The sequence below is a fragment of the Balaenoptera physalus genome (genome assembly GCF_965194825.1).
Source record: "Balaenoptera physalus genome assembly, chromosome: 2".
Lineage (NCBI taxonomy): Eukaryota > Metazoa > Chordata > Mammalia > Artiodactyla > Balaenopteridae > Balaenoptera > Balaenoptera physalus.
This window is the reverse complement of record NC_138883.1, coordinates 34,972,871-34,997,437: the sequence shown is the minus strand read 5'-3', so window position 1 is coordinate 34,997,437 and position 24,567 is coordinate 34,972,871. Positions and strand designations below refer to the sequence as shown.

Genomic DNA, 24,567 nt, shown 5'->3' with positions numbered 1-24,567 from the left:
ACCTTCATCCAATTCCCCCTCCTCTCACCACCGGCCTCTGGTAATCACAAGTCCCTCTCTTTTTCTATGGGTTTGTTTGTTTGTTTGTTAAGTGTAATTGACCTACAACACTATGTTAGTTCCTGGTATACAACATAGTGACTCAATATTTCTATACATTACAAAATGATCACCATAATAAGATTAGTTACCATCTGTTACCATACAAAGATATATTATTATTGACTGTATTCCTACACTGTACATTTTATCCCTTTGACTCATTTATTTTATAAGTTTTTACCTCTTAATTGCCCTCACCTATTACAGTCATCCCCCCATCCCCTCCCCTCTAGCAACCACCTGTTTGTTCTCTGTATCTATGACTCTGTTTCTGTTTTGATATGTATGTTCATTTGTCTTGTTTTTTAGATTCCACATGTAAGTGAATCATAGAGTATTTGTCTTTCTCTGTCTGACTTATTTCACTTAGTATAATACCCTCTAGGTCTATCCATGTTGTCACAAATGGCAAGATTCCATTCATTTTTATGGCTGAGTAGTATTCCATATACAGTATATACACACCATCTCTTCTTTATCCATTCATGTATCAATGGACACTTAATTGCTTACGTATCTTCACTATTGTGAATAATGCTACAGTGAACATAGCGGCGCATATATCTTTTCAAATTAGTGGTTTTGTTTTCTTTGGAAAACTACCCAGAAGTGGAATTGCTGGATCATATGGTAGTTCTATTTTTAATTTTTTAAGAACCTCCATAGTGGCCACACCAATTTACATCCCACCAACACTGCACAAGGGTCCCCTTTTCTCCATATCCTTGCCAACATTTGTTATTTGTTGTCTTTTTTATAATAGCCATTCTGACAGGTATGAGTTGATATTTCATTATGGTTTTGATTTGCAATTCTGTGATGATTAGTTATGCTGAGCATCTTGTCATGTGCCTGCTAGCCATCTAAATATCTTATTTGGGAAAATATCTATTCAGGTCTTCTGCCTGTCTTTTTTTTCAATTAATTTTATTGGAGTATAATTGCTTTATAATGTTGTGTTCGTTTCTACTGTACAGCAAAATGAATCAGTTATACATATACATATATCCCCTCTTTTTTTGGATTTCCTTCCCATTTAGGTCACCACAATGCATTGAGTTCCCTGTGCTATACAGTATATTCTTGTTAAGTTACCTATTTTATACATGGTATCAATACTGTATATATGTGAATCCCAGTCTCCCAATTCTTCCCAATTTTAAATCAGGTTGTTTGTTTTTTTGATATTGAGTTGTATGAGCTATTTATATATGCTGTATATTAACCCCTTATTGGTCATATCATTTGCGAATATTTTCTCCCATTCAATAGTCTGCCTTTTCATTCTGTTGATAGTTTCCTTCTCTGTGCAAAAGCTTTTTAATTAACAAATGTAGTCCCATTTGTTAATTTTTGCTTTTGTTTCCTTTACCTGGGGAAACATATCCAAAAAAAATATTGCTACAACCAATGTAAAACAGCATACCGCCCATGTTTTCTTCTAGGAGTTTTATGGTTTCTGGTCGTACACTTATGTCTTTAATCCATCTTTAGTTTATTTTTGTGTATGGCCTAAGAAATTAGGCAAGTTTGAGTCTTCTGCAGGTAACTGTCTAAGTTTTCCCAACAACATTCATTGAAGAGACTGTCTTTTCTCCATTGTATATTCTTGCCTCCTTCGTCGTAGATTAATTGACCATAAGTCTGGGTTTATTTCTGGGCTCTCTATCCTGTTTCATTGATCTATGGGTCTGTTTTTGTGCCAGTGCCATACTGTTTTGATTGTTGTCGCTTTGTAGTGTAATTTGAAATCAGGGAGCTTGATACCTCCAACTTTGTTCTTCTTCTCAAGACTGTTTTGGCTATTCACAGTCTTTTGTGTTTCCGTACAAATTTTTAAATTATTCTAGTTCTGTGAAAAAATGCCATTGGTATTTTGATAGGGATTATATGAAATCTGTAGATTGCCTTGGGTAGTATGGTAATTTTAACAATATTAATTCTTCCAATTCATGGACACAGTCAGTGGATCTTTCTACTTGTGTCATCTTTAATTTCTTTCATCGGTGTATTATAGTTTTTCAAGTACAGGTCTTTTACCTCCTTAGGTAGGTTTATTTCTAGGTATTTTTTTCTTTTTGACACAATTGTAAGTAGATTATTTTCCTGATTTCTCTTTCTGATAGTTTGTTGTTAGTGTATAGAAACACAACAGATATATGTATATTAATTTTGTATCCTGCAGCTTTACTGAATTCATTTATTAGTTCTAACAATTTTTTTGCTGGTGTCTTTAGGATTTTCTATATATAGTATCATGTCATCTGCAAACAGTGACAGTTTTACTTCTTCCTTTCCAATTTGGATCCCTTTTATTTCTTTCTCTTGTCTGATTGCTGCGGCTAGGACTTTCAATGCTATGTTGAATAAAAGTGGGCATCCTTGTCCTGTTCCTGATCTTAGAGGAAATGCTTTCAGCTTTTCACCATTGAGTATGATGTTGGCTGTAGTTTGTCATATATGGTCTTTATTATGTTGAGGTATGTAGCCTCTGTAACCACTTTATTGAGAGTTTTTATTATACATGGATGTTGAATTTTGTCAAAGCTTTTTCTACATCTATTGAGATGATCATATGATTTTTATTCTTCAGTTTGTTAATGTGGTGTATCACATTAATTGATTTGTGAATATTGGACCATCATTGCCTCCCTGGAATAAATCCTACTTGATCATGATATATGACCCTTTTAACATATTGTTGAATTCTCTTTGCTAATATTTCATTGAGGATTTCTGCATTTATGTTCATCAGTGATTTTGGCCTATAGTTTTCTTTTTTGTGTGATATCTTTGTTTTGATATCAGATGATGCTGACCTCGTATATGAGTTCAGAAGTATTCCTTCCATCTCAGTTTTTTGGAATAATGTGAGAAGTATAGGCATTAACCGTTCTTTAAAAGTTTGGTAAAATTCACCTGTGAAGCCATCTGTTAATGGACTTTTGTTTGTTGGGAGTTTTTTAAATTACTGAATCAATTTCATTACTGGTAATTGGTCTGTTCATATTTTCTAATTCTTCCTGAGTCAGTCTTAGGAGATTGTACGTTTGTAGGAATTTATCCATTTCTCCAAGGTTGTCCATTTTATTGGCGTATAATTGTTTGTAATAATCATTTATGAACTATTGTATTTCTGTGGTGTCAGTTGTAACTTCTTTTTCATTTATGATTTTATTTATTTGTGTCCTCTCTCTTTTTTTCCTGATGAGTCTGGCTTAAGGTTTACCAATTTTGTTTATCTTTTCAAGGAACCAGCTGTTAGTTTCATTGATCTTTTCTATTGCTTTTTTAGTCTCTATTTCATTTATTTCTCCTCTGATCTTTATATTTCTTTCCTTCTATTAACATTGGGTTTTGTTTGTTCTTTTTCTAGTTTCCCTTTAGGTGTAGGTTAGGTTGTTTATTTTAGATTTTTCTTGTTTCCTGAGATAGGCTTATATCACTATAAACTACCCTCTTCGAAATGCTTTTACTCTGTCCCATAGTTTTTGGTTGTTGTGCTTCCATTTTCATTTGTGTTTAGGTACTTTTTTACTTCCTCTTTGGTTTCTTCGGTGATTCATTGGTTGTTTAGTAGCATATCATTTAGCCTCCACGTTTGGGGTTATTTTTGCAGTTTTTTTCCTTATAGTTAATTTCTAATCTCATAGTGTTGTGGTCAGAAAAGATGTTTGATACGATTTCAGTTGTTCTCAAATTTAATGAGACTTGTTTTGTGACCTAGTATGTGTTCTATCCTAGAGAATGTTCCACATGCATTTGAAAAGTATGTGTATTCTGCTGCTTTGGATGAAATGGTCTGTGTGTATCAACTAAGTTCATCAGGTCTAATGTGTCATTTAAGGCCAATGTTTCCTTATTAATTTTCTGTCTGGGTGATCTGTCCGTTGATGTGAGTGGGGTGTTGAAGTCCCCTACTGTTATTGTGTTACTATCAATTTCTTTCTTTATGTTTGTTAATATTTGTTTTATGTATTTAGGTTCTCCTATGTTGGGTGCATATATATTTTACATTGTTATATCTTCTTGTTGGATTGATCTCTTTATCATTATGTAATGTCCTTCTTTGTCTCTTGTAACATTCTCTGTTTTAAAGTCCATTTTGTCTTGTATTAGTATTGCTACTCCAACTTTCTTTTCTTTTCTATTTGCAAGGAGTATCTTTTTTCCATCCCCTCTCTTTTGGTCTATGTGTGTCTTTAGATCTGAAGTCAGTCTCTTGCAGGCAGCATACATACGGGTCTTGTTTTTTTTAATTTATTCAACCACTCTCTATCTTTTGATTGGGGCATTTAATCCATTTACATTTAAAGTTATTATTGATAGGTGTGTACTGATTGCCATTTTGTTACTTGTTTTTGCAGGTCTTTTTTGTTCCTCTCTTCCTCTTTTGCTCTCTTCCCTTGTGATTTGATAACTATCTTTATTGTTATGTTTGGATTCCTTTCTCTTTTTGTATATGTATCTTTTATAGATCTTTGGTTTGTGCTTACCATGAGGTTTACATACACATATACATGATTATTTTAAGTTGATGCTTTCTTAAGTTCAAATACATTCTAACAACCCTGCATTTTTACTTTCCCCTACATGTTTAATATTTTTGACATCATATTTTATATCTTTTTGTTTGTATACCCTTAACTACTTACTGTGAATATAGATGATTTTACTACTTTTTTCATTTAAGCTTCCTACTAGCTTTATGAGTGGTTGGTTTACTACGTTTACTGTATATTTGCCTTCACCAATGAGATTTTCTGCTAGTCTTCAGGTCACTCTCATCGATAGTTTCTCTGTAACTAGTTGTGATTTTGGTGTGCCCATGGGAGGAGGTGAGCTCAGGGTCTTCCTACTCTGCCATCTTGGCCCTATTCCAGATAGAAATTTTGAAAAGCAGAGTCTGAACTGAAAGTGGACCCCCAATACCCACTGAAATCTGAGAAGATATAATAGTCAAAAGATATCATACCCTCTAGACATATTCCTCCTTCACAGAAACTGATTAGTATGTAAAGTCTTGAGAAAGCCACATTCATTTTCTGATAGATCTATTTAGAGATATACTTCTCCTTTCTCTTTTATCTACCTTTTTATTAACTTTAAGCTTTTTTGACATCTAATTAAGTTACAACTCTAGGAAGAGTTATTATTATTATTGGTGACCATCTTCCAAGATGAAGGTGAATGTCATAGCTTGGGGGAGGAAAAATGCTTCTATTTTTTTCACTCAAGTCAAATAGTCAGATGTTCCTGAAGTCCAAAAAGTGAGAGGGAGACAAGTGTGATCTACAAGCTGAGTATTATATTGCAATGCCTGCATCAGTTTCTCCATCTCTGGTTCAGTCTATACATGAAGAGAAAATAGTCATTGTGTTAATTATATAAATTTTGGTATTTCCATAGAATACAGTATCTTAGAATTGAAAGGAATTTCTCACGTTAGCTTCTCCAATATTTTACTCAGTGGAGGTGTTAGAGAAAATTTCTAACAGCTGGCCATCAGGTTTTTGTCTGATGCTTTTAGTGAGAAAGATATTATTTGCCTCATGAGGAAAACATTTATTGTTGGATGGCTGTTATGGCAAGGATGTTTTTCTATTACACTGAGCCAAAGTCTTTATCCCTGTTTCTCTTATCCATTAGTTCTAATTCTGCCTGGAGCAACACCAAATAAATTGACTCCCTCTTCTACATGACAGCCTCTCAAAGAAAGTGCTATTTATGATTACGTAAATGTTAGTAGTATCTTCTCTTCCACCCACAGATAATATTATTTGCCCATAATATCATTATAGTTGTAAATATTGTACATTATTCATTCCCAAAGCTACTGTGGAGAGATTAATTTGAGGCCAGTGTTCATTCATTTCTTGAGTGCCTACAATGTGCAGGGATTTGGTAGGTCAATCAAGAAGCCTAGATAAAATGAGAACATGACTTGTGAGACAGTCATATATTATTGTATCAGCTTTATAAATTTGCCTTTTATCACAATTAGTTTCCTCTCTTTATCCTTTTTAGTTCTTTTGACTTTAAATTCCACTTTGACATTAAAATGCCATTCCTGCTTTTTTGAATATTTACATTAGCCTGGTGTCTTCTGGGCATACCTTTTATTTTTATTCTTTCATCTCTTTTAAGTGTATCCCTTAAAAATAACATCCAAATGGGAATTGAGCTTTAAAAAACTCAATCTTGCATTTGCCTTAGGTTACTGTAACCCTGATCCTAGCTTGACGTTCATTTTGCTTTACCATAAAGTTTGCTATATATTATTCTCTTGATATTTTTTCCTTCCATCTTACTTTATTTTTACTATTAATAGAACTTTGTTATTTCTTCTTTGTCCTTTTCCCTATTGTTGGTTTGATCCAGGTGCTATTTGTTCCCTTTCACTCATTATTTTAGAAGGTGTGCTGTACTCTACCATCCCCCTCATGCTTTCTTTCTAATTTCTGATACTAATAATCAAATATTCATTTCTCCACTATTATATTTTTTAAAGGTGCTCACTATATCCCTCCTACAAGGCCTTCCCGTTTCCTCCATGCACATCCTACACCAATGAGACTTTGAGAACACTTTTACTTCTCCCGTCTCCTCCCACTCCTTCAACTTTTAGGCATTGCTGAGATAATGCTTTTAAATCTAGACTATTACTAAGTTTTCTTTTGCAGTATGTCTCTACAACTTCTGGGAAATCCATGTTTAGTACATATATTATAATCCCCCAGTTGATTGTTATTCATTTAGATTTAGTAATATAGTTTATAAATATGTGTGTATTTTACTAGTGTTTTCTCTACTCTTCATCTTCCCCTATCTTGAGATCTCTGATCTGGTTAATTTTTTTCATTTAGAGTAATTTTTCCAGAACATTACTTGTTGATTTATTATCTAAATTTTTACATTTTCATAAATATTATTCTTCTATCCTGACAGGTGAGTGGTGTCTGACTGGATATAGGATTTGGGGGTTGCAAGCCTTTTTTCTCAGAGTACGTTGATGTTAATCTACTGTTTTATAGTTTTTAGTATTGTAGGTAAGAAGTCCAAAACCAGTATTCTTTTTTTCTTTGTTAGTAAATTTAATCTTTCTGTCTGACAGCTTGTAAGATATTCTCTTTATCCTTGAAATTATAAAATTTAACCAGGACATTTTTAGGTTTATAATTTTTTGTCAGTCTTACCTGGAACTTAGTAAATCTTTTCAATCTCTAAGCCCAAGTCATTCCAAATAAATGAAATTTTCCTCTATTTTCCCCCTCTATCAGTTCCTTTTTTCCCATATGGGATTCCTATTAATAATATGTCAGTGTCTTGCTGTGTCCTCCAAATTTCTTATCATCTCCTGCATGACTTGTGTCATTGTATATTTTTGTACATCTCTTTGAGACATTTCTACCACTTGGTTTTCCATGCCACTAATTGAGTTTCAACAGGGACTATATTCACCTTCATCTACTAAATTTTAAACTTTGAAAATTATATTTTTTGTTCCAGAACATCCTTTTAAGGTTGTAAATGAATCTCCATTAGTGCTTTAATTGTATGTTGTTTTTGTTGTTGTTAAAATTATCTATTTCCCCCAACATGTTGATTTCACTAAGAGCCATCCTAACTATCGTTCTTACTCTTCCACCCTCCAGTTGCTGGCAGCTTAAATTGCTGGTATTTTCCTTTACCTACTGAGAGTTGTATTCACCCTCAGCCCTCAAGAAGCTGCTAGGGTGCCATAGACCTGATGGGAATGTAGTTGTAGTGGAAAAGAGGATCAAAGTGGTAAAAGGCATGGAAGTCACAACTCCTGAATTGGCAAAGCAGCAATAGCAAGCTGCCAGTCTTCTATTGAAGCCACTGTGCTTCCTGGACATTTAGTTATGAAGGTTTGGGCTTTCCCAGCTGTTAGGGATAGGGCAGTCTTAGTATTTTTTAAGTAGACTTCTGGGTCAACTTAAAAATAATACCTTTGTGCTTAAACTGCATCCCAATCAGCTTCTGGTGCTTTAAATCAGTGAATGTTAGACATGGAAAGGACCTAGTCCAAATGTTCTCATTTTGCAAATAAGGATAATGAGACCCCAAGAAATGATGTTCACTTTTCAAAGTCATCCCAGCGGTAGAGACAAAACTGGATTCTAGGCCCTGACACACTCAGGCTTCAGTTGACAGTTCTGTTTACTGTCACCGAGTACTTAAATTTCTAGCATTTAGCACTAAATCAATGCTCTTATAGAATGTTTTCATATAATATTGGTACTCTCAGAAAACCATGGGTAGGTACTTATTTCAAGTGAAAATGGATAGAAAGTGTTAGTAAATCAAGATTAATGCTAGTATTAGATTTATCTTTAAAGAAATGGTTAATCACCTTTCAAATCTAATTAAAACTGCAGTTTTTAATGAAGAAAGAATTAAATTATATCACAATATCCCTTTAAGATCTGCTGCTCTTTGAGAAAAGGGAAGCTACTGGTATATACCTAGAAAACTTACTAATCTGCTTAAGTGAACATCCCTTCCAGTGGCAATGGTGAGAAGATATTTCAAATGTAAAAAGTACAAGTTATGGTTTTTGATCATCACTATTTGGCATACACAAATAATATTTATATACTAAGATAAAAATGATAAATAGCTTTTTTCTGATGATGTATATAACAAAGTGTCTTTCACAGTGTGAATAGTAGAGTGAACATAGGTGACCTTGAACCTGTCACTACCTCTGTGAATTTCATTGACCACTATTGCCCTGCCTACATCATAGAGTTGTAAAATTAACACATAAGTGTGACAGTGTACTGTTCTTTTAAAACAAGAGAATTATTGTCATTAATTTTATTTCTTAAATATCAACTGATCTTACATATAGGAAGTAATGTCATATATAAGACATATAAGGTCATATTATGTTTTCATTTTACTCTCCTATCTTTGCGAAAATTAATATGCTATGCTCTCTATTTAACAAAACTGAGAAAATCATGAATTATTTTTATCCTACTATAATATCCATGATTATAATCCTTGCTACCTATTTTTTATCATTATTCAGAGTAATCTCTTAGTCTTAGAAAGCAAACTCAGTTTTTAGTTCTTAAAAGTAAAAACGTTGGGGGGACGGAATATGAAATAAATATGGGAAAATATTAGCATTTGTCAAATCTGAGAGACGGATACATGGGTGTTATACTGTTATCTTATGTGAGAAATATTTCATCATTTAAAATATGAATCACAAAAAAAGAGAGCAAATTTATGACTTGTAAGCAAGCCCTAAGTTATGTTTAATCAAAATCTTATTTAGTTTTCATCTGAATATAGGATTCAGAACTATGTTTGTTTCATTCCGCAGAACTAACATGTTCACAGATACACTTTTCTTGTCATCCCAGACAGATCTCCTCCTGCTGCCTTAGCATCCTCTGTTTTAATCTTTTGCATAACGGTCCATTCTCATGAGAGTTTTCCTTGTATGACATATCATATGCCTGAAAAAACTAGACAGTCACTCTGCTTAGGCACTCGACAAGGAAACAGAGGTTCTAGTCCTAGCTCTGCCACTTACTGCTCCGCCTAGCCTTTAATATGCTACTTTGCCTCTCTGAATATCACTTTCCTTTTCTGTAAAATAGGCATAATCATACTGTTCAATCTACCTCAGAGATTTATTGTGAAATAATAAATGGAGGTATATCATGCAGTGTAAGTGAAGTTACAAATCCTCTGACAATTGCCATACATTGGTCCCTGTCCCTGTAAGCTATGATCTCTTACTAGATCCCACACACCAGAAGTATGCAGCTGAAAGTAGAGTTAAAGAGATGGGCAGAGGGAGATAGAGAAGGGCAAGCCCTGAAGAGTGCTCCCAGCTCTGCTACTGAGCACAATGACCCCCAAAGACCTTTCCAATTTTAAGATTTAGTGATTTTGTGAATCCACCAGCCACAGAGAAGAAAGCAGCATTGAGTGTATTCTTTGAAACATAATAAATTACAGTAAGGACTTGCTTGGTATAAAATTCCTTTTAGTTTATTTCTGCAAGTTAGAAAATATCATGTGGAGAGTTGATGACTCTGCAGTTTTACAAAATAGGAAATAAGTCTTTCCCAGATAATATGAAAACAAGGAATAAGGGGGGGGGGGGGAAATCACTGAAAAGTATGTTTATTTGCAGCCATCAGCTAGCCTGTCCCAGGAACTTTACCCACCTACAAAGATGTCGATGTGTATGTCACTGCTGCTTTGTTTCCAATGACTTTGCCATAATCCTGTAGAGTTGACAAGCTATAAATTAAATATTGTAAGATTGGTAGAATTAGCTAATGTCTCTTATACTAACACAAAAGTATATGTTGTGTTGATAATAGTCATTGTCCCTTCACCTGAATCACATTCCACACCACCCTGTGTTTGTGATGTTTTTCCCACTTACTCCATAGGCCAACCATTTGGCTCAGCTTAATGATCCAGCAAGGCAAGGGGACCAGAGTGCTGGGCATGCAGTGATCAGGAATCCATCACATACATATTTTATAGTATTTCAGTACAAAAGAATAATTTGTTATTTTTTCCCTAAAGCTAAACGAAAAAGATTGATGAAAACTCTGTTTAAAATACATAGTTCAAAAATACACCCATTTTTTAATATAATTCTTCCAAGATGTTTGCCCAACCAAATTAGCTTCAAAATTCATGTCAGGGATTTATTTTTAAGTTTTTTTTTTTTTTTTTTTATGTTTTACACATAGATCCTACCTTCACTGAATACTTGGGTATCTTTTTGGCTGCATAAGCAATTAACTGGATGATTTCAAAGGATCTCTGTGTTGTAGATTGAACCTCATGTGAGCCATTTTTCAAACTTTTACTATTGTCTCCTTGGGAGCTTGCTCACCAAAGCCAGACAACCTCTGGTACACTCATGGACAGGCCAGTGCTTGAGGAGCAGGAGAATTTTATCTAGAGTCAGTAAGAGAACCTAATAGTAAATGGAACTATTCAGGCTGGAACCAGGCCTAGCTTATTTATTGAGCCCTTTGGGCTTTTCACATACAGTTCTGTGAATGTATTTGAGGTCCAATCTATGATTTTCTTCTGTGTTAGTCATAGATATTCTCCTAAATAAAAACAGTCAAATATGCTAAAGTTGAACTCTGCCAGGTTGTTATGTTTGTATGATAACTTTTGTCAGTACCACAGTAATAACAACAACAACCAACCTTTCTTGAAAACTCAGTTTGTACCAGGTACTATCCCACAAACTTATATATATTATGTTACTTAATCCACATAACAACCCTATACTATCCCTACTTTATAGATGGAAAACTAAGGCAAAGAAAGGTTAAGCAACTTGTCCAAGGTTCTACATCTAGCAGGTAGTAGCACCAGGATTTAAACTCAGGCAGTCTGACTCCAGAGTTCACACCCTTAATCTCTGTAATGTGCCACCTCCCAACTTTGTCTCCTGGAGAGCCTCTCGGGTAGATCTCAAGTTCCTCTCCTTACCTCTGTCACCCCTGGATAAAATTTGTGCTAGTTACAAATCTTCTCCTCCTCCTCCTTTTCCTCTTCTTCCTCCTCCTCCTTCATCTCCTCTCCCTCCTCCTCATCCTCCCATGAAATAGTGCATCAAGGGAAAAGGATATGAACAAACTTCACTACCACGAGAGGTTTGGGAGAACGTATGCTATCGCATTGAGACATCATTTGATTTCAAGTTAACAAAAACCTGCTGAGTCTAGTTTAAGCAAAGGGAGGGATTTATGGGAAGATTTATGGGAAGAGTTGTCTCCTGGAGCACAAGACCAAGAATAGGCCTCAAGAAGGACTAAAAGCAAGAACTAGAGCATCAGAAGCCAGGATTGTTCCCTTTTTAAATGTACATGTTAGATGTCTATGGGGGAGAAAGGGGAATACCTCCCTTCTCCACAGAATAAAAAGTTCTTAGAAAACAAGGGTTTAGGCTGAACAAATATTCCTCAAAAGGCACCTTTTCTGTACTCCCATCATTTGAAGGTAAATGCAAGTGCAGTGCACATTGCCCAGTAGCTTTGTATGCATTTAAGATTGTGACTAAACAGTCCCTTTCAGCTATTCCCTGATTTCCTGTTCCTCCAGAAACCCTGATGCTTGGCATTTGGTTTTTTTCTCACTTGATCAATCTCAAGTTAGGCCTTTGCAACCCTTCTAACATCCATAGGATAAGACTGTTGATTTCATGCCATCCTTCCTCCCAGGCCTTCCATCTGTACAATCAGAGGGCCTGGTGCACTTGTCTTTTCAGTTGACTGTCAGGAATCTCACTAATTTCAATCCTAACATTCACCCTGTCCCTTTATCCTCTCAAAATATCTCATACTGTCTCTGCCTTCCTTGTTCTTTTTTTCTCTACCCTTTTCCCAATAAACACCTACTGGCTCTTTATATTTTTAAGGACCCCCCCCCACCCTTTTCCCATTAGATGAAGTTCAAATTCTTGACCTTGAGGGCCCTCCAAAATCATGCCCTACACTACCTATCCCAGCCGTTTCAAGTCAGGTCCCTCACTCAAGCAGTTCATTTTCCCCATTCATCTAGAACACCACAGGCTTCATCATAGTCAGATCCTCTTGCTTACAAGGCCCTTTCCCATTCCTTCCCACCTGTAAAAATTCAGCCCATTTCTCAAGGCCTAACTAAATTAAGTCATATTCCCTCTAAAGAGTCCTAAGTCTCCAACACCTAGGGTGATCAACTGTCCTGGTGTACCTGAAATTTCCTAGGAAATGTAGCTTTCAGCACTACATCTGGGATATTCCTAGGCAAACTGGGATGGTTAGGCAGCCTATCCACACCGCACTGTCTCCCCTCATTATACTGCCTTGTTGAGTAAAAAGCCTGTGAAAGTACCAGTGACTACTCTTTCCACACTTACAAGTTTCTTTCTCCGCAATGAGTTATGCTTTTATTGTGCAGAGACCTTTTTGATTCCCACTTCATACAGACTTCTGTGCTGTACTTATGTTAATGCCTACTTATTGAATAGGTGGTCTAGTTTTTAGTTGGCACTATATTTAAAATCTTTTCCTTGTGTGTTAATTTATTTGTCTTTATTTTTTTTCCAGCCCAGATGACTTACTCAATGCCTTGAATGAGGGTATCAGTCGTGCTGATGTCATCATCACATCAGGGGGTGTGTCCATGGGGGAAAAGGTATGAAAAAATGAGGTTCATGAAGTATGCAGTTGATTAACAGTGGTGTGGTAGTCATCTGGTATCCATAACCAGATTCCCACAAAGCTGAAAATCCACAGGGCTTCAGAAATTTCTGGGCATTCTAAAAGGTATGCAGTACAGATAAGTCAGAGAGCTTACCATCTCAAATTAAATCCAGGAGTGAAGGTGTTAAAATGTAGGTAGGTATTCTCTTCATAGCAGACAGATTGCTGGGTCAGTCTTCCCTCAAAGTCTCCTAGAGGTCTTGAGCCCTGGGTAGAGCAGATTGCTGCAGTCCTCTCCCAAGATCACAAAGGCTAGGGGCTGAGGTCTGCATTGTAGCAAAGCTATAAGAAATAATTTGCAACATGTCTGTTTTCATTACCATCAAACTGCCTGAAGTGCTCTGAGCATCACGAGGGCAAACCCTGAAGTTAAGAGTACTTAAATTTTAAATTTCTTATTTCCAGGGAGTGTTTCATATAAAACTTATCTTGGTTGCTAATGAACTTAATTATGGGACAGTACCTATTTGGCAGACCGGAAGTTTGCTTTTCCAGTACTTCTGAAGAGGCAACAAGCTTATAGCTTACATAGGCTTGGCAATTGTGGCTCAATTATGGTAAGAACAGAACACTTCTCATCCTTAACCTTCTTTATTAGTGCTAACAAAGATGTCATTTATCCCAGGGATTTGCTGACAGGTCAACAGCCAATATAGTAAAGCATATTGGTTTTCTCTTTTTTACTGTCTGTGTGGTAAGATACTTACACTAAACCTTTAATTTACTAGGAAGGAGATTTTTAGGAACTGGGCAACCCAGAGTATTCCATAGGAGCTAATAATTGTCCTTCCTAACTCCTTGAGGGGGAAATCATATGAAAGAAGAACCAGGAAGAAAGAGAAAGCATCAATGCAGCAAACTCCTGCCAGCCTGCAAATTCTAGTCCCCAAAAGAATTCCAGTGTACTTCAGTAGCAGAAAGAAAGAAAAGTGTAAGAGAGAGAACATCTGCTTCAGCCCAAGGGCAGAGCCTGAAAACCAGTCACTGAAAAGACAGGGAAGTAAGTCAAGGAAAGATCCAGAAACATTATGTAGCACGCATGAATTTTAAGTGCAGAAACTCAGGTACACAAGAAATTTATTTATGTGATTCAACTTAAATTCTACTGTGAGTACCTATGCTACAGAATTGGCAGGAAATTTTATTTAAGCCACTATAGGGTTAATTGCCTCCAAAAATTATGCCAAAGAACTGGGAGGGGCTTAAGAGGCAACAGAGCGTCAAGGAGACACATCTGGTCACCAGTCTTCGCTGGATACATCTAGAGTGTCCTTGTCATGCCATTAGATCTCAGGTCTTTGTTCTTTTGGGCCACGCTAATAGCACTGGGATTATGGGGAGGCTGGGAGTCTTAGGGCAGAGGGAAGGGGCCCCTGCTGCTTGTGGGACCCACAGACCTCTATCCTCTTCTCCTCCAAGGAGAAATGACTCTTCCATAGTTGCTTCCCTCAAAATCTCTCCCCACCCCCACCTCCTCCTGTTTCACATAGCCTTTGCAAAGAGTTTTCATTTTTATAAAACACCAAAAGTTTCAGGTAAACAGTATCTGCTTTTTGCCCTAAAAACTAAAGAATTGTGTGCATTACTATAAATTTTCCACCACCTACAGAATTGTAAAATAGCTCAAAGACAATGAAAGGTATAGATAATCAAAAAGGATATGCTAGACTGGACATCCAATAATTGTTTCTTCCTATTTCAAAGTCTCTTAATTTTTCCTAACAGTGTCTCCCCCACCCCATATGATCAAAATAATCACAAAGATCATTACTGATCACAGAAAAGGACTGGTCTCATAGGTGTTCCCTGATTATTTAGCAACAAAAGTATTAATTAACCATATAGGTCTCCTTGAGTTTGTTTTACACATCTAGAGCCATATAGCAATAGAATATTAAAACTAATCAACAATATTCCAAACAAATAAATCATTTGTTAAAATATTTTTTATTTCCCTTAACATTTCATTTAGTCTCATGTTTTTCTTGTTCTGCTAGATACTGGGTTATCAGTCTGCTTTCTTGAAACCATCTGTTTTCATTCTAAAGAGTCCTGGGATTCCTGACTCAGTCCACTGGTACTGTACAAAAGTTATCTAAGCTATATCACCTCAGCAGCCTGTACCCTAGAGACTATTCTTTGAAGCATCAATAGTTCAAAATACCTATGATTGTCCTTTTCCCTAGTGCTCTGAGTCTGTCTTTTTTGCAGACACAAACTATTTACTGTAGCTTATATAGCAGAGCCTTCAGGCCAGCATCAAAGTAAAACAGAGGCTTTCCTTAGCTAGTAGATATTTAATAGCTGTGCTTAATTTATTACTGTAACCAATAATATCAGAAGATAAGTAAGATTCTCTCTTGGTATACAGTAGGTAACTATTTCATAAAAGTTTTGGTCAGTGTTTCCCCTGAGGGTGAAAACATATTATGAATAGCAAGGGCACTGTCAAATCTCCAGACACTTCCCATAAAGCATACAATTTCTGAAATATTATATTAATGACATTTTACCTGCATAAACCTAACCTAGAGCACAGTGAGCCTTTCTTCTCAGATGTAACAGTAACTCCCTTCCTATGAAACTCCTGTAATGGTAACATATCAAACAAACCTAACTATTTCTAACTTCTCTTTTTATAAGATGAAAGAACAAATCTTCGTGACTTTCTAGGGGCCCTCTAGGAAATTTCAAACATAGTCTTAGGCTAGGCGTAGAAGATATTCTGAAAAAAATTTTTTTTTTCCTAAATTTAGATCTGATCTTTAGAAGGCAAAAACAAAAGAGTTGTCAAAAAAAAAAAAAAGTGGGCACCTGATTAAGATAGGATCATAGCTACCTAAGAAACAGTACTTGGTTACCTAATTTTTCAAAGCAACAATAAAATATTGGAAAACAAGCATAGAAGGTAACATGATCATAAATAATATTGGCTCATTCATAAATTAGGAACCTTTGTTCTATACTTTTTTATTTCCTTAAATAATCAAAGACAAAATAAACAAAAAGGCATATTACACAAAAAGAATAACCTTACATATCATAGGGAAAGCATTAATCAGTAAAGCAAAGAAGTAAGCTCATCAAAACTGAGTGAACTTACTAAAATTTTTTTTAACGTCTTTATTGAAGTATAATTGCTTTACAATGGTGTGTTAGTTTCTGCTTTATAACAAAGTGAATCAGTTATACATATACATATGTTCCCATATCTCTTCCCTCTTGCATCTCCCTCCCTCCCACCCTCCCCATCCCACCCCTCTAGGTGGTCACAAAGCACCGAGCTGATCTCCCTGTGCTATGCGGCTGCTTCCCACTAGCTATCTATTTTACATTTGGTAGTGTATATATGTCCATGACACTCTCTCACCCTGTCACATCCCACCCCTGCCCCTCCCCATATCCTCAAGTCCATTCTTTAGTAGGTCTGTGTCTTTATTCCCATCTTGCCACTAGGTTCTTCATGACCTTTTTTTTTTTTTTTTAACTTAAAATTTTAATATATTTCTCAGCTTCATTTCAAACACAGGTAATATAAACCAAGGCAAATCAAAGTCATTTTCAGAGTTTTGTCCTTCATTATGCTTTTTTTATATTTTGGAACAAACTGACACTTTACTTTAGAACTAAGAGTGGTCTCCAGACCAAAGAGGGTCCTGGAGATTCTTTAAGTGGGTATGCAAGGTTAAATCTATCCTCATAATAAAACTAAGTCTTTATTTGACTTTTTTATTCTCCTTCTCTCATGACTGTATAGTGAGTTTTTCCAGTGGCTGTATGATCTATGATATCTCATCAGACTGAATACAGAAGCAAATAAGAGAATCCACCTGACTTCTATTAAGCTGAACATTAAAGATTTTTTAAATTATAAAACAATGTATAAACAATAAGTTACTTATGTTAACATGAAATAGCTTCATCACTGCAGTTTACAAATGAACCAACAAATAAATATTCTTAACTTCTTAGTTTTAATTTCTAATACAGTAAATATCGATAGACATAACCCACATAACAAAAGCTCTAGGGATCCTTAATGGATTTTAATTTAAGAGCATGTAAAGGGTCCTGAGACCAAGTATTTTGAGTATTGGACTTTTTTTAAAATTTTTTTTTTCCTGAAAAATGAAAGAACATGCATAGTTTTACTTGTCTGTCATTATTACTTCTAACATAATTGCAACCACCCATATTTATTATAATGTTTAAGAAAATCACTAATTTCTATTTCACAGCAAAAATTAGGGGGCATCGATCATTGACAAATCATACATAAGCATTTTAGCAGACTAGCAAAGTTCATAAACACACAGAATACAACTTTGTACAGCCACACACGTCCCCTTTGTACCTTCTTAATGTAGCAAAAATGAAAACATACTCATTAACACGACCCAAAGATATATCCTCTCTATGGCATATTAAAATAAGAAGCAGGGACTTCCCTGGTGGCGCAGTGGATAAGACTCCATGTTCGCAATGTAGGGGGCTCGGGTTCGATCCCTGGTCAGGGAACTAGATCCCACATGCATGCTGCTACTAAGAGTGCACATGCTACAGCTAAGGAGCCCATGAGCGACAACTAAGGAGCCCATGTGCCGCAGCTAAGGAGCCTGCCCGCCGCAACTAAGACCTGGTGCAACCAAATAAAATAAAAATAAAAATAAAAATAAATTTTTTTTTAAATAAGAAGCAAAGTATAATGTATTAACTAAAGTCATGCTTAGTAAGCAGTGATCGAGTATTCTATTGTACTTAGAAATCAAGGTATCTCATGATTATTCATTAATTAACCAATTTAATAGCTGTTCAAGATTTTAAATTACTTAAAAATCTTGAAAATTATTTTCAAGCTGACATTCTACAAACATAATTACTATTGAAATTAAAAGTTTGTCAGAATAATGATTCTATTTCATTGAACCAAATTTTAGATTTTTCACAATCTTAAGTATTATATAAGAATAGCGTTAGACTCTTTGATGAAGTAACCTATATAATTTTAGGAAAAAACAAACCCAAGCGAAATAAAATGTATTTGCCTACTTAACACTGATAAATAAGAGAAAGAATATGGCTGGGCTTGCTTATTAACCAAAATAATTAAGCTAGTCTCATTTGCCAGAGATTTACCTTAACTATGTGAACTTGATTCTTAAAATTATAAGAAGAATATTTTTTTAGTGCAGCATATTTAAAATAGTATAAGATAAATTTTCTTATTATCTGGGAACTTTAGGAATATTCTATTTATGTAAGTACTTATCTCTAAATCAGTCAGAATAGAGTACCTTTAATTTAAGAGACATTAGAAGTGTTTTGGTGTGTTCGGTTTTCTCCCCGTTGGCAAAGCAAACTTTTTTGTGGGCCTAAGATCAGGGCTCTTCTCTTCATGCCCCACTAAACCAGAGAGTTGGGGATGAGAGGCTCTTGTGTTCCCCTGCAACACCTCCATCACATTGAAATTCAGATGGAGAGACCCAGGGTAGGGGACACCCTGAATCTGCAGCATACTCCGAGGAAGGCCCAATCTGCATGGTGGTCTCACAGGCATATAATTTATGAATACACTCCAGAAATAGGAAAACATTTCACACTCACAAAACAAGATAAATGCCTTCCTGGATCACAGACATATAGACACACAACCACATAAAGAATATACAGCTTCAGGGACTTCCCTGGTGGTCCAGTGGTTAAGAATCCGCCTTCCAACGCAGGGGACGTGGGTTTGATCCCTGGTCGGGGAACTAAGATCCCATATGCCGCAGGGCAGCTAAGCCTGTGCGCCGCAACTAGAGAGCCCGTGTGCCACAAGAGAGCCCGCATGCTGCAACTACTGAGCCCACACGCTCTAGAGCCCGCATGCCACAACTAGAGAGAAGCCCACGCACCGCAATGAAGAGCCCACTCGCCGCAACGAAAGTCCCGAGCGCCACAACTAAGACCCGACACAGCCAAATAAATAAATAATTTTTTTTTTTTTCAAAATACAGCTTCAGCTCTACAACTTCAACCACAGATTAAGAGTAAACACAGAAGCAAACAAACAAAAAAAATTAGTCTACAAATAGATATTTTCCTTCCTAGAGGTCACAAAATTCTTAATTGGTTTAGGCTCAAAATGACAGTAAGACAAATAAACAAGAAAGACTAACAAACCAGATTCTCTATCTTCTCTTACCTAACAGAGAATAGATTTCAATCACCCATTTATAGGAATCACCAAATGGTCAGACCATAAAACCGAATTCTCAATCATTGATGCTACAAAGGGGAATACCTTATTGGCCATGCATAGAACCAAAATTAATAGAGGAGGCAAAAATAGAGAAACCAAAAGTTAGCAGATTTCAGGTTTTATTACTACTTGGCATACACTCCAGAAACCAAAGAAAAATGTATGTAGGTTTAAGCCACCCATAAAATGCACTTTTCTGGCAATTGAGTTTACTTGGTTTTGCCAGATAAATCAATACGGCATCTCAGTGGAGCCTTCAGAATTGTTAAGGTATAGTTTTGTAAAGATAAAATCATGAGTCTCATATTTTTTTGTTTTATAAAATGTGTCAGTGATTTTATTTAACTCATTAATGAGGGAACCAGTAAGATGTTGCAACTGGTTCTAAGAATTCAAAGAACAGAGACACCTATAGGTAATCAGAAATGCTGAAATCAATCTGCTAACGGATGCAAAACTGTTCTATATCCACAGGAGAATAATCAATTACACTGCCACCAACAGAATTAATTTGCATTTCTTTGGATACTAATCATGTTCACCGTCAGTTTTCTACAGCTTAATTTTTATAAAATAGCACAAAGACAGTGAAAGGCACAAATAACCCAGAAGGTTGTTTGGACATCCAATCATCTTTTTTGCCCATTTCAAAGTCTTTCATAATTTATCTGACATTGTTTGTTCTTACTTGAGTTGAGGGAAAGACCTGTCTCCTTCATCCATTCGTGTTTCTTCTTCCTATCTGAATCTAGCTTTCAGAACATCAGACAGAGATCCTTCCTGCTTCTGTAGGTAGACAAAAATTTAAGAACAGTGATGATTCTCAGCTTTTATTGCTATGTCTGGTACAAGCTTTCCATCACAAGAAACATGAAGCATTTCTTCATGTTCAGGAAGAATGAAAAGGGGCATTTTTACAACAGAAATGATTTTTTTTCAAGAAAAATAAAATACTTTCATTCATTTAACAAGTATGTAGTGAGCATATATGCTTTCCAGATTCTGTATCATTACCCATAAGGCCCTGCATGTATGGCCTCTGCCTGTCTCTCCGACCTCCCCTTATGCCTCTTTCCTATTCATTCACTACCTTCCATTGTCTTTTCAGCTCTAGACACACTCTTTACTGCTCTTGAAGGTTTTGTATATACTTTGCTCTGCCTGGAATTCTCATCCCTCCACACTTCTCATGGCTGAGTCCTTCTCATCCTCACCACCTCTTTTAAAATGGCCTTTCCTTATTCTCCACCTCACGCCGTTATTCTCTATCCCAGCACCTGCTTTTTTCCTTCATAGCATGTACCACACTTTATAGTTATTTTATTTGTTGTTTTACTTATTTTAGACTGTCTCCTCCTCCAGTAAACTATAACAGGACATCCTTGTGCCAGGGACCATGTGTATCTTGTTCACTATTAAATCTCTAGCACAAATAGAATTCCTCATACATAGTAGGCACTCAAAAATATTTGTTGAACTAGCAAATGAATGAATGAAACTCATGTGCTAATCACCATGGACTCATTATACAGAGGGTTTCTGATCTCACAAACTTTATGATACAATAAAGGATACATATCTGTTATCAGGCAACTGCAGTATTACTTAAGTGTATGATGTCAGGAGGACATAGTATTATAAGAACACATAAGAAAGGCCTGGAGATTTCTGCTTCTACTATGATGAAGTGGCTTATTTGGACCAACTCTCCCACCAAGGACAACTATAAAAGCTATGGTGGCACAGTGGTTAATAATCTGCCTGCCAATGCAGGGGACACGGGTTCGAGCCCTGGTCCGGGAAGATCCCACATGCCGCGGAGCAACTAAGCCCGTGAACAACAACTACTGAGCCCCCATGCCACAACTGCAGAAGCCCACGTGCCTAGAGCCCATGCTCCACAACAAGAGAAGCCACCGCAGTGAGAAGTCAGCCCACCTCAACAAAGAGTAGCCCCCACTCACTGCAACTAGAGAAAGCCCGTGCACAGCAACAAAGACCCAACACAGCCAAAAATAAATAAATAAATAAATTTATTAAAAGTAAATAAATAGATAAAAGCTATGTAAATCTTTTAAATTTTTTGAAGAATAAGAAAAAGAAGGTGTCCAAAGAGAACAACTAAGACAGATGGGATTCAAGGTACCAAGATCTCAGAGAAAAGTGAACCACAGAGAAGTTGAACTGGAATTCTTCACCATATATTTCCTCAAGGCATTTACTGATTCCTAAGCCAGGAGGGACAGGGGATGATGTAATGGTCAAGAGGCCAAGAATCTAAGCATAACAGAATAGCTAAAAGGCTAAGAAAATAAGCAGAGTTTTCAACAGTCTTAAGAGTTCAAGACCTGCCATGGAGGAGGGACCCTGGCAAATATCTCAGGCTTTCAGTTTAAACCCTTGAAGTGCTGTGATCTAAGAATAAGGACAAACTGGAAAAAAAACAGTCTTCGCAAAGACTGCAATTGAGCCTCAAGTTATCTCAGTCTCTGATTATATCAAGGTAATCTTAGTTAAGCTGCCAGAAGAAATTAAATTCTTTCTGGAGGAATATATCATCATTCAAAACCTCTAAATTTTTTTCATATATAATGTTTGGACTTTACCAGAAATAGCACAAAATAACTAAAAATTTAGAAGGGAAAACAAGATAGTACAACCCTAAAAATGGTCCTGACATTTATATTGTCTCATATGGACTTTTAAAAACTGTAATCAATGTGTTTAAGAAAAAGAAATGGCAAAGTAAAGAATTTCACTAGAAAATTAGAATCTATTTATAAAAACCAAATGAAAATTTGGAAAAAATATGGAAAAGAGCATAAAAGACATATGGGATTTGGTGAAAGGTGTAACATGTGTAATTGGAGTCCCAAAAGGAAAGGAGAGAGTGAACAAAAGCAGTATTTAAGAGATACTGGCAGAGAGTTTTCCAAAACTAATAAAAGACATAAAGCCAGATATTCAAGGAGTTCTGCTAATCTCAAGCAGGATAAATACAAAGAAACCATACCTAGGTAGTCATAGCAAAACTACTGAAAACCAAGGGCAAAGAGAAAAATCTTACCAGAAGGACACGTTACCTTCAAAGGACCAAAAATAGAACTAACAGAAATGTTTTAAACAGAAATTATGGAACTCAGAAAACAATGGAGGGACTTCCCTGGTGGTCCAGTGGTAAAGAATCTGCTTTCCAATGGAGAGGACACAGGTTCAATCCCTGGTCAGGGAACTGAGATCCCACATGCCGCAGGGCAACTAAGCCCACGCACCACAGCTACTAAGCTTGCACGCCTCAACAAAAGAGCCCACGTGCCGCAAACTACATACCCCATGCGCCCTGGAGCCCGTGCACCACAACTAGAGAGAGAAAACCTGCACGCCACAACTAGAGAGAAGCCCACATGCCACAATGAAGACCCGACGCAGCCAAAATAAAATAAAATATTAAAAAAATAAAAACAATGTGTTCAAAACAGAACTTCTAAAACAAAAGAGAGAACAATGGAATGGCGTTTGTAAAATGCTGAAAGAAAATAAAAGCTAGTGTGGAACTGAACTAGATAAAAACTGAACAGACCTATCCTAAAGGGAGTTCTTCAGTGGGAAAGATTATGGAAGCATGAATATGCAGAAAGGACTAAAGAGCAAAGGAAAGGGTTAATATGTTGGTAAATGTAAATGAATTGTTGATTATATGAAATAATATCTTGAGGTTTAAATGTGTATAAATATTATATATTGAATATATAGAGTATATATTTGTATAGTATATGTAGAATGTATATATATAATAGTTATATATATATACACACATATTTATAATGTATATAGAATATATGATACATGATAGCACAAAAAGGAAAGAGGAATGGATGGAGTTAACATGTTTTAAAGTTCTTACATTGGGAAGTGATAAAAATACCAAATTATGATAGATTGTAGTAAGTTAAGAATGCATGTTGTAATCTCTAAAATAACCACTAAAATAATAAGAGAATGTGTAACTAACAAATAGAAGAGAAAGAAAATTAAATAACAAAAAATTTTGGTGAATTGAAAGAAGATATGAAAGAAGAAAAAGAAATAAAAACAAAAGTGACAAATAGGTAATGAATAGGAGGGCTATAGTTTTAAACCCCAAATATAGCAATAATTATATTAAATGTAAATGGACTGAGTCCTCCAATTAAAAATTGTCATTCTGGATTTTACAAAACAACAAATTGCATGATGCTTATAAGAGACCCACCTTAAATATAAGGACACAGCTCATTGAAAGTAAAAGATGAGAAAAATGTTACAAGGAAAGATAGCTGGTATGACTCTCTTGATATCAGAGAAAATTAAGATAAAAAGGATTACTAGATATTAGGTGGAGGGACATTTCCTATTCATATATTTACATGGATCAGTTCATCAAGTAAATTCTAAATTATTGCATCTAATAATATAACCTAAAAATAAACATAAATCAGTAATCAATCTACTATCCAGCCCTGGGAATTCAGGGGAGGCTGAGAAGATGACTGAGATTGAGAGTCATCTCAGAGATTGAGAGAGAGGAGGGTGGAAAGAAAGAGTATTCTAAACGGAAGGAAGAACATTTTCAAAGATTTGAGTCAAGAAAGTGTAAAACCTGACAGCAATATAGTCCTGCTGGAATGTAGAGAGAGAGAGATGAAGGAAGTGGAATGGGGCTGGGAAAAGGATTGCCTGATAAGAGCAATGATTGGCAAAAGGGGACTAGAAAATACAAGAATCTTAGCTATGATATTTAAAAGCTGAGACTTGTTTCTGGAGACCAGGAAGTTATTGAAGTATTATATATTGATTTGATCAGATTTGTTTCCAGGAGGCCTCTCTCACTACTGTGGCGGGAATAAATTGGAGGAGGGCAGGAGTGTTGGCAGAGAGACCTATTTCAGTAATTCAGGTGAGATGATGTTG

At 35.9% G+C, this 24,567-nt stretch overlaps 1 protein-coding gene across 12 annotated transcripts in view; it reads left to right on the top strand.

The window, feature by feature from the left end:
- GPHN (gephyrin) overlaps positions 1–24,567 on the top strand; it is a 638,461-nt gene that overhangs the window by 578,567 nt on the left and 35,327 nt on the right. For 11 of the 12 annotated variants that reach the window (XM_082451600.1, XM_082451601.1, XM_082451602.1 and 8 more), the window contains one exon: positions 13,218–13,305. In XM_082451600.1, coding sequence (XP_082307726.1) covers positions 13,218–13,305 — 88 coding nt within the window. Of the gene's footprint in view, positions 1–13,217; positions 13,306–17,130; positions 23,294–24,567 lie in introns of those variants that run through there. The other variant, XM_082451610.1, reaches the window with a different exon arrangement.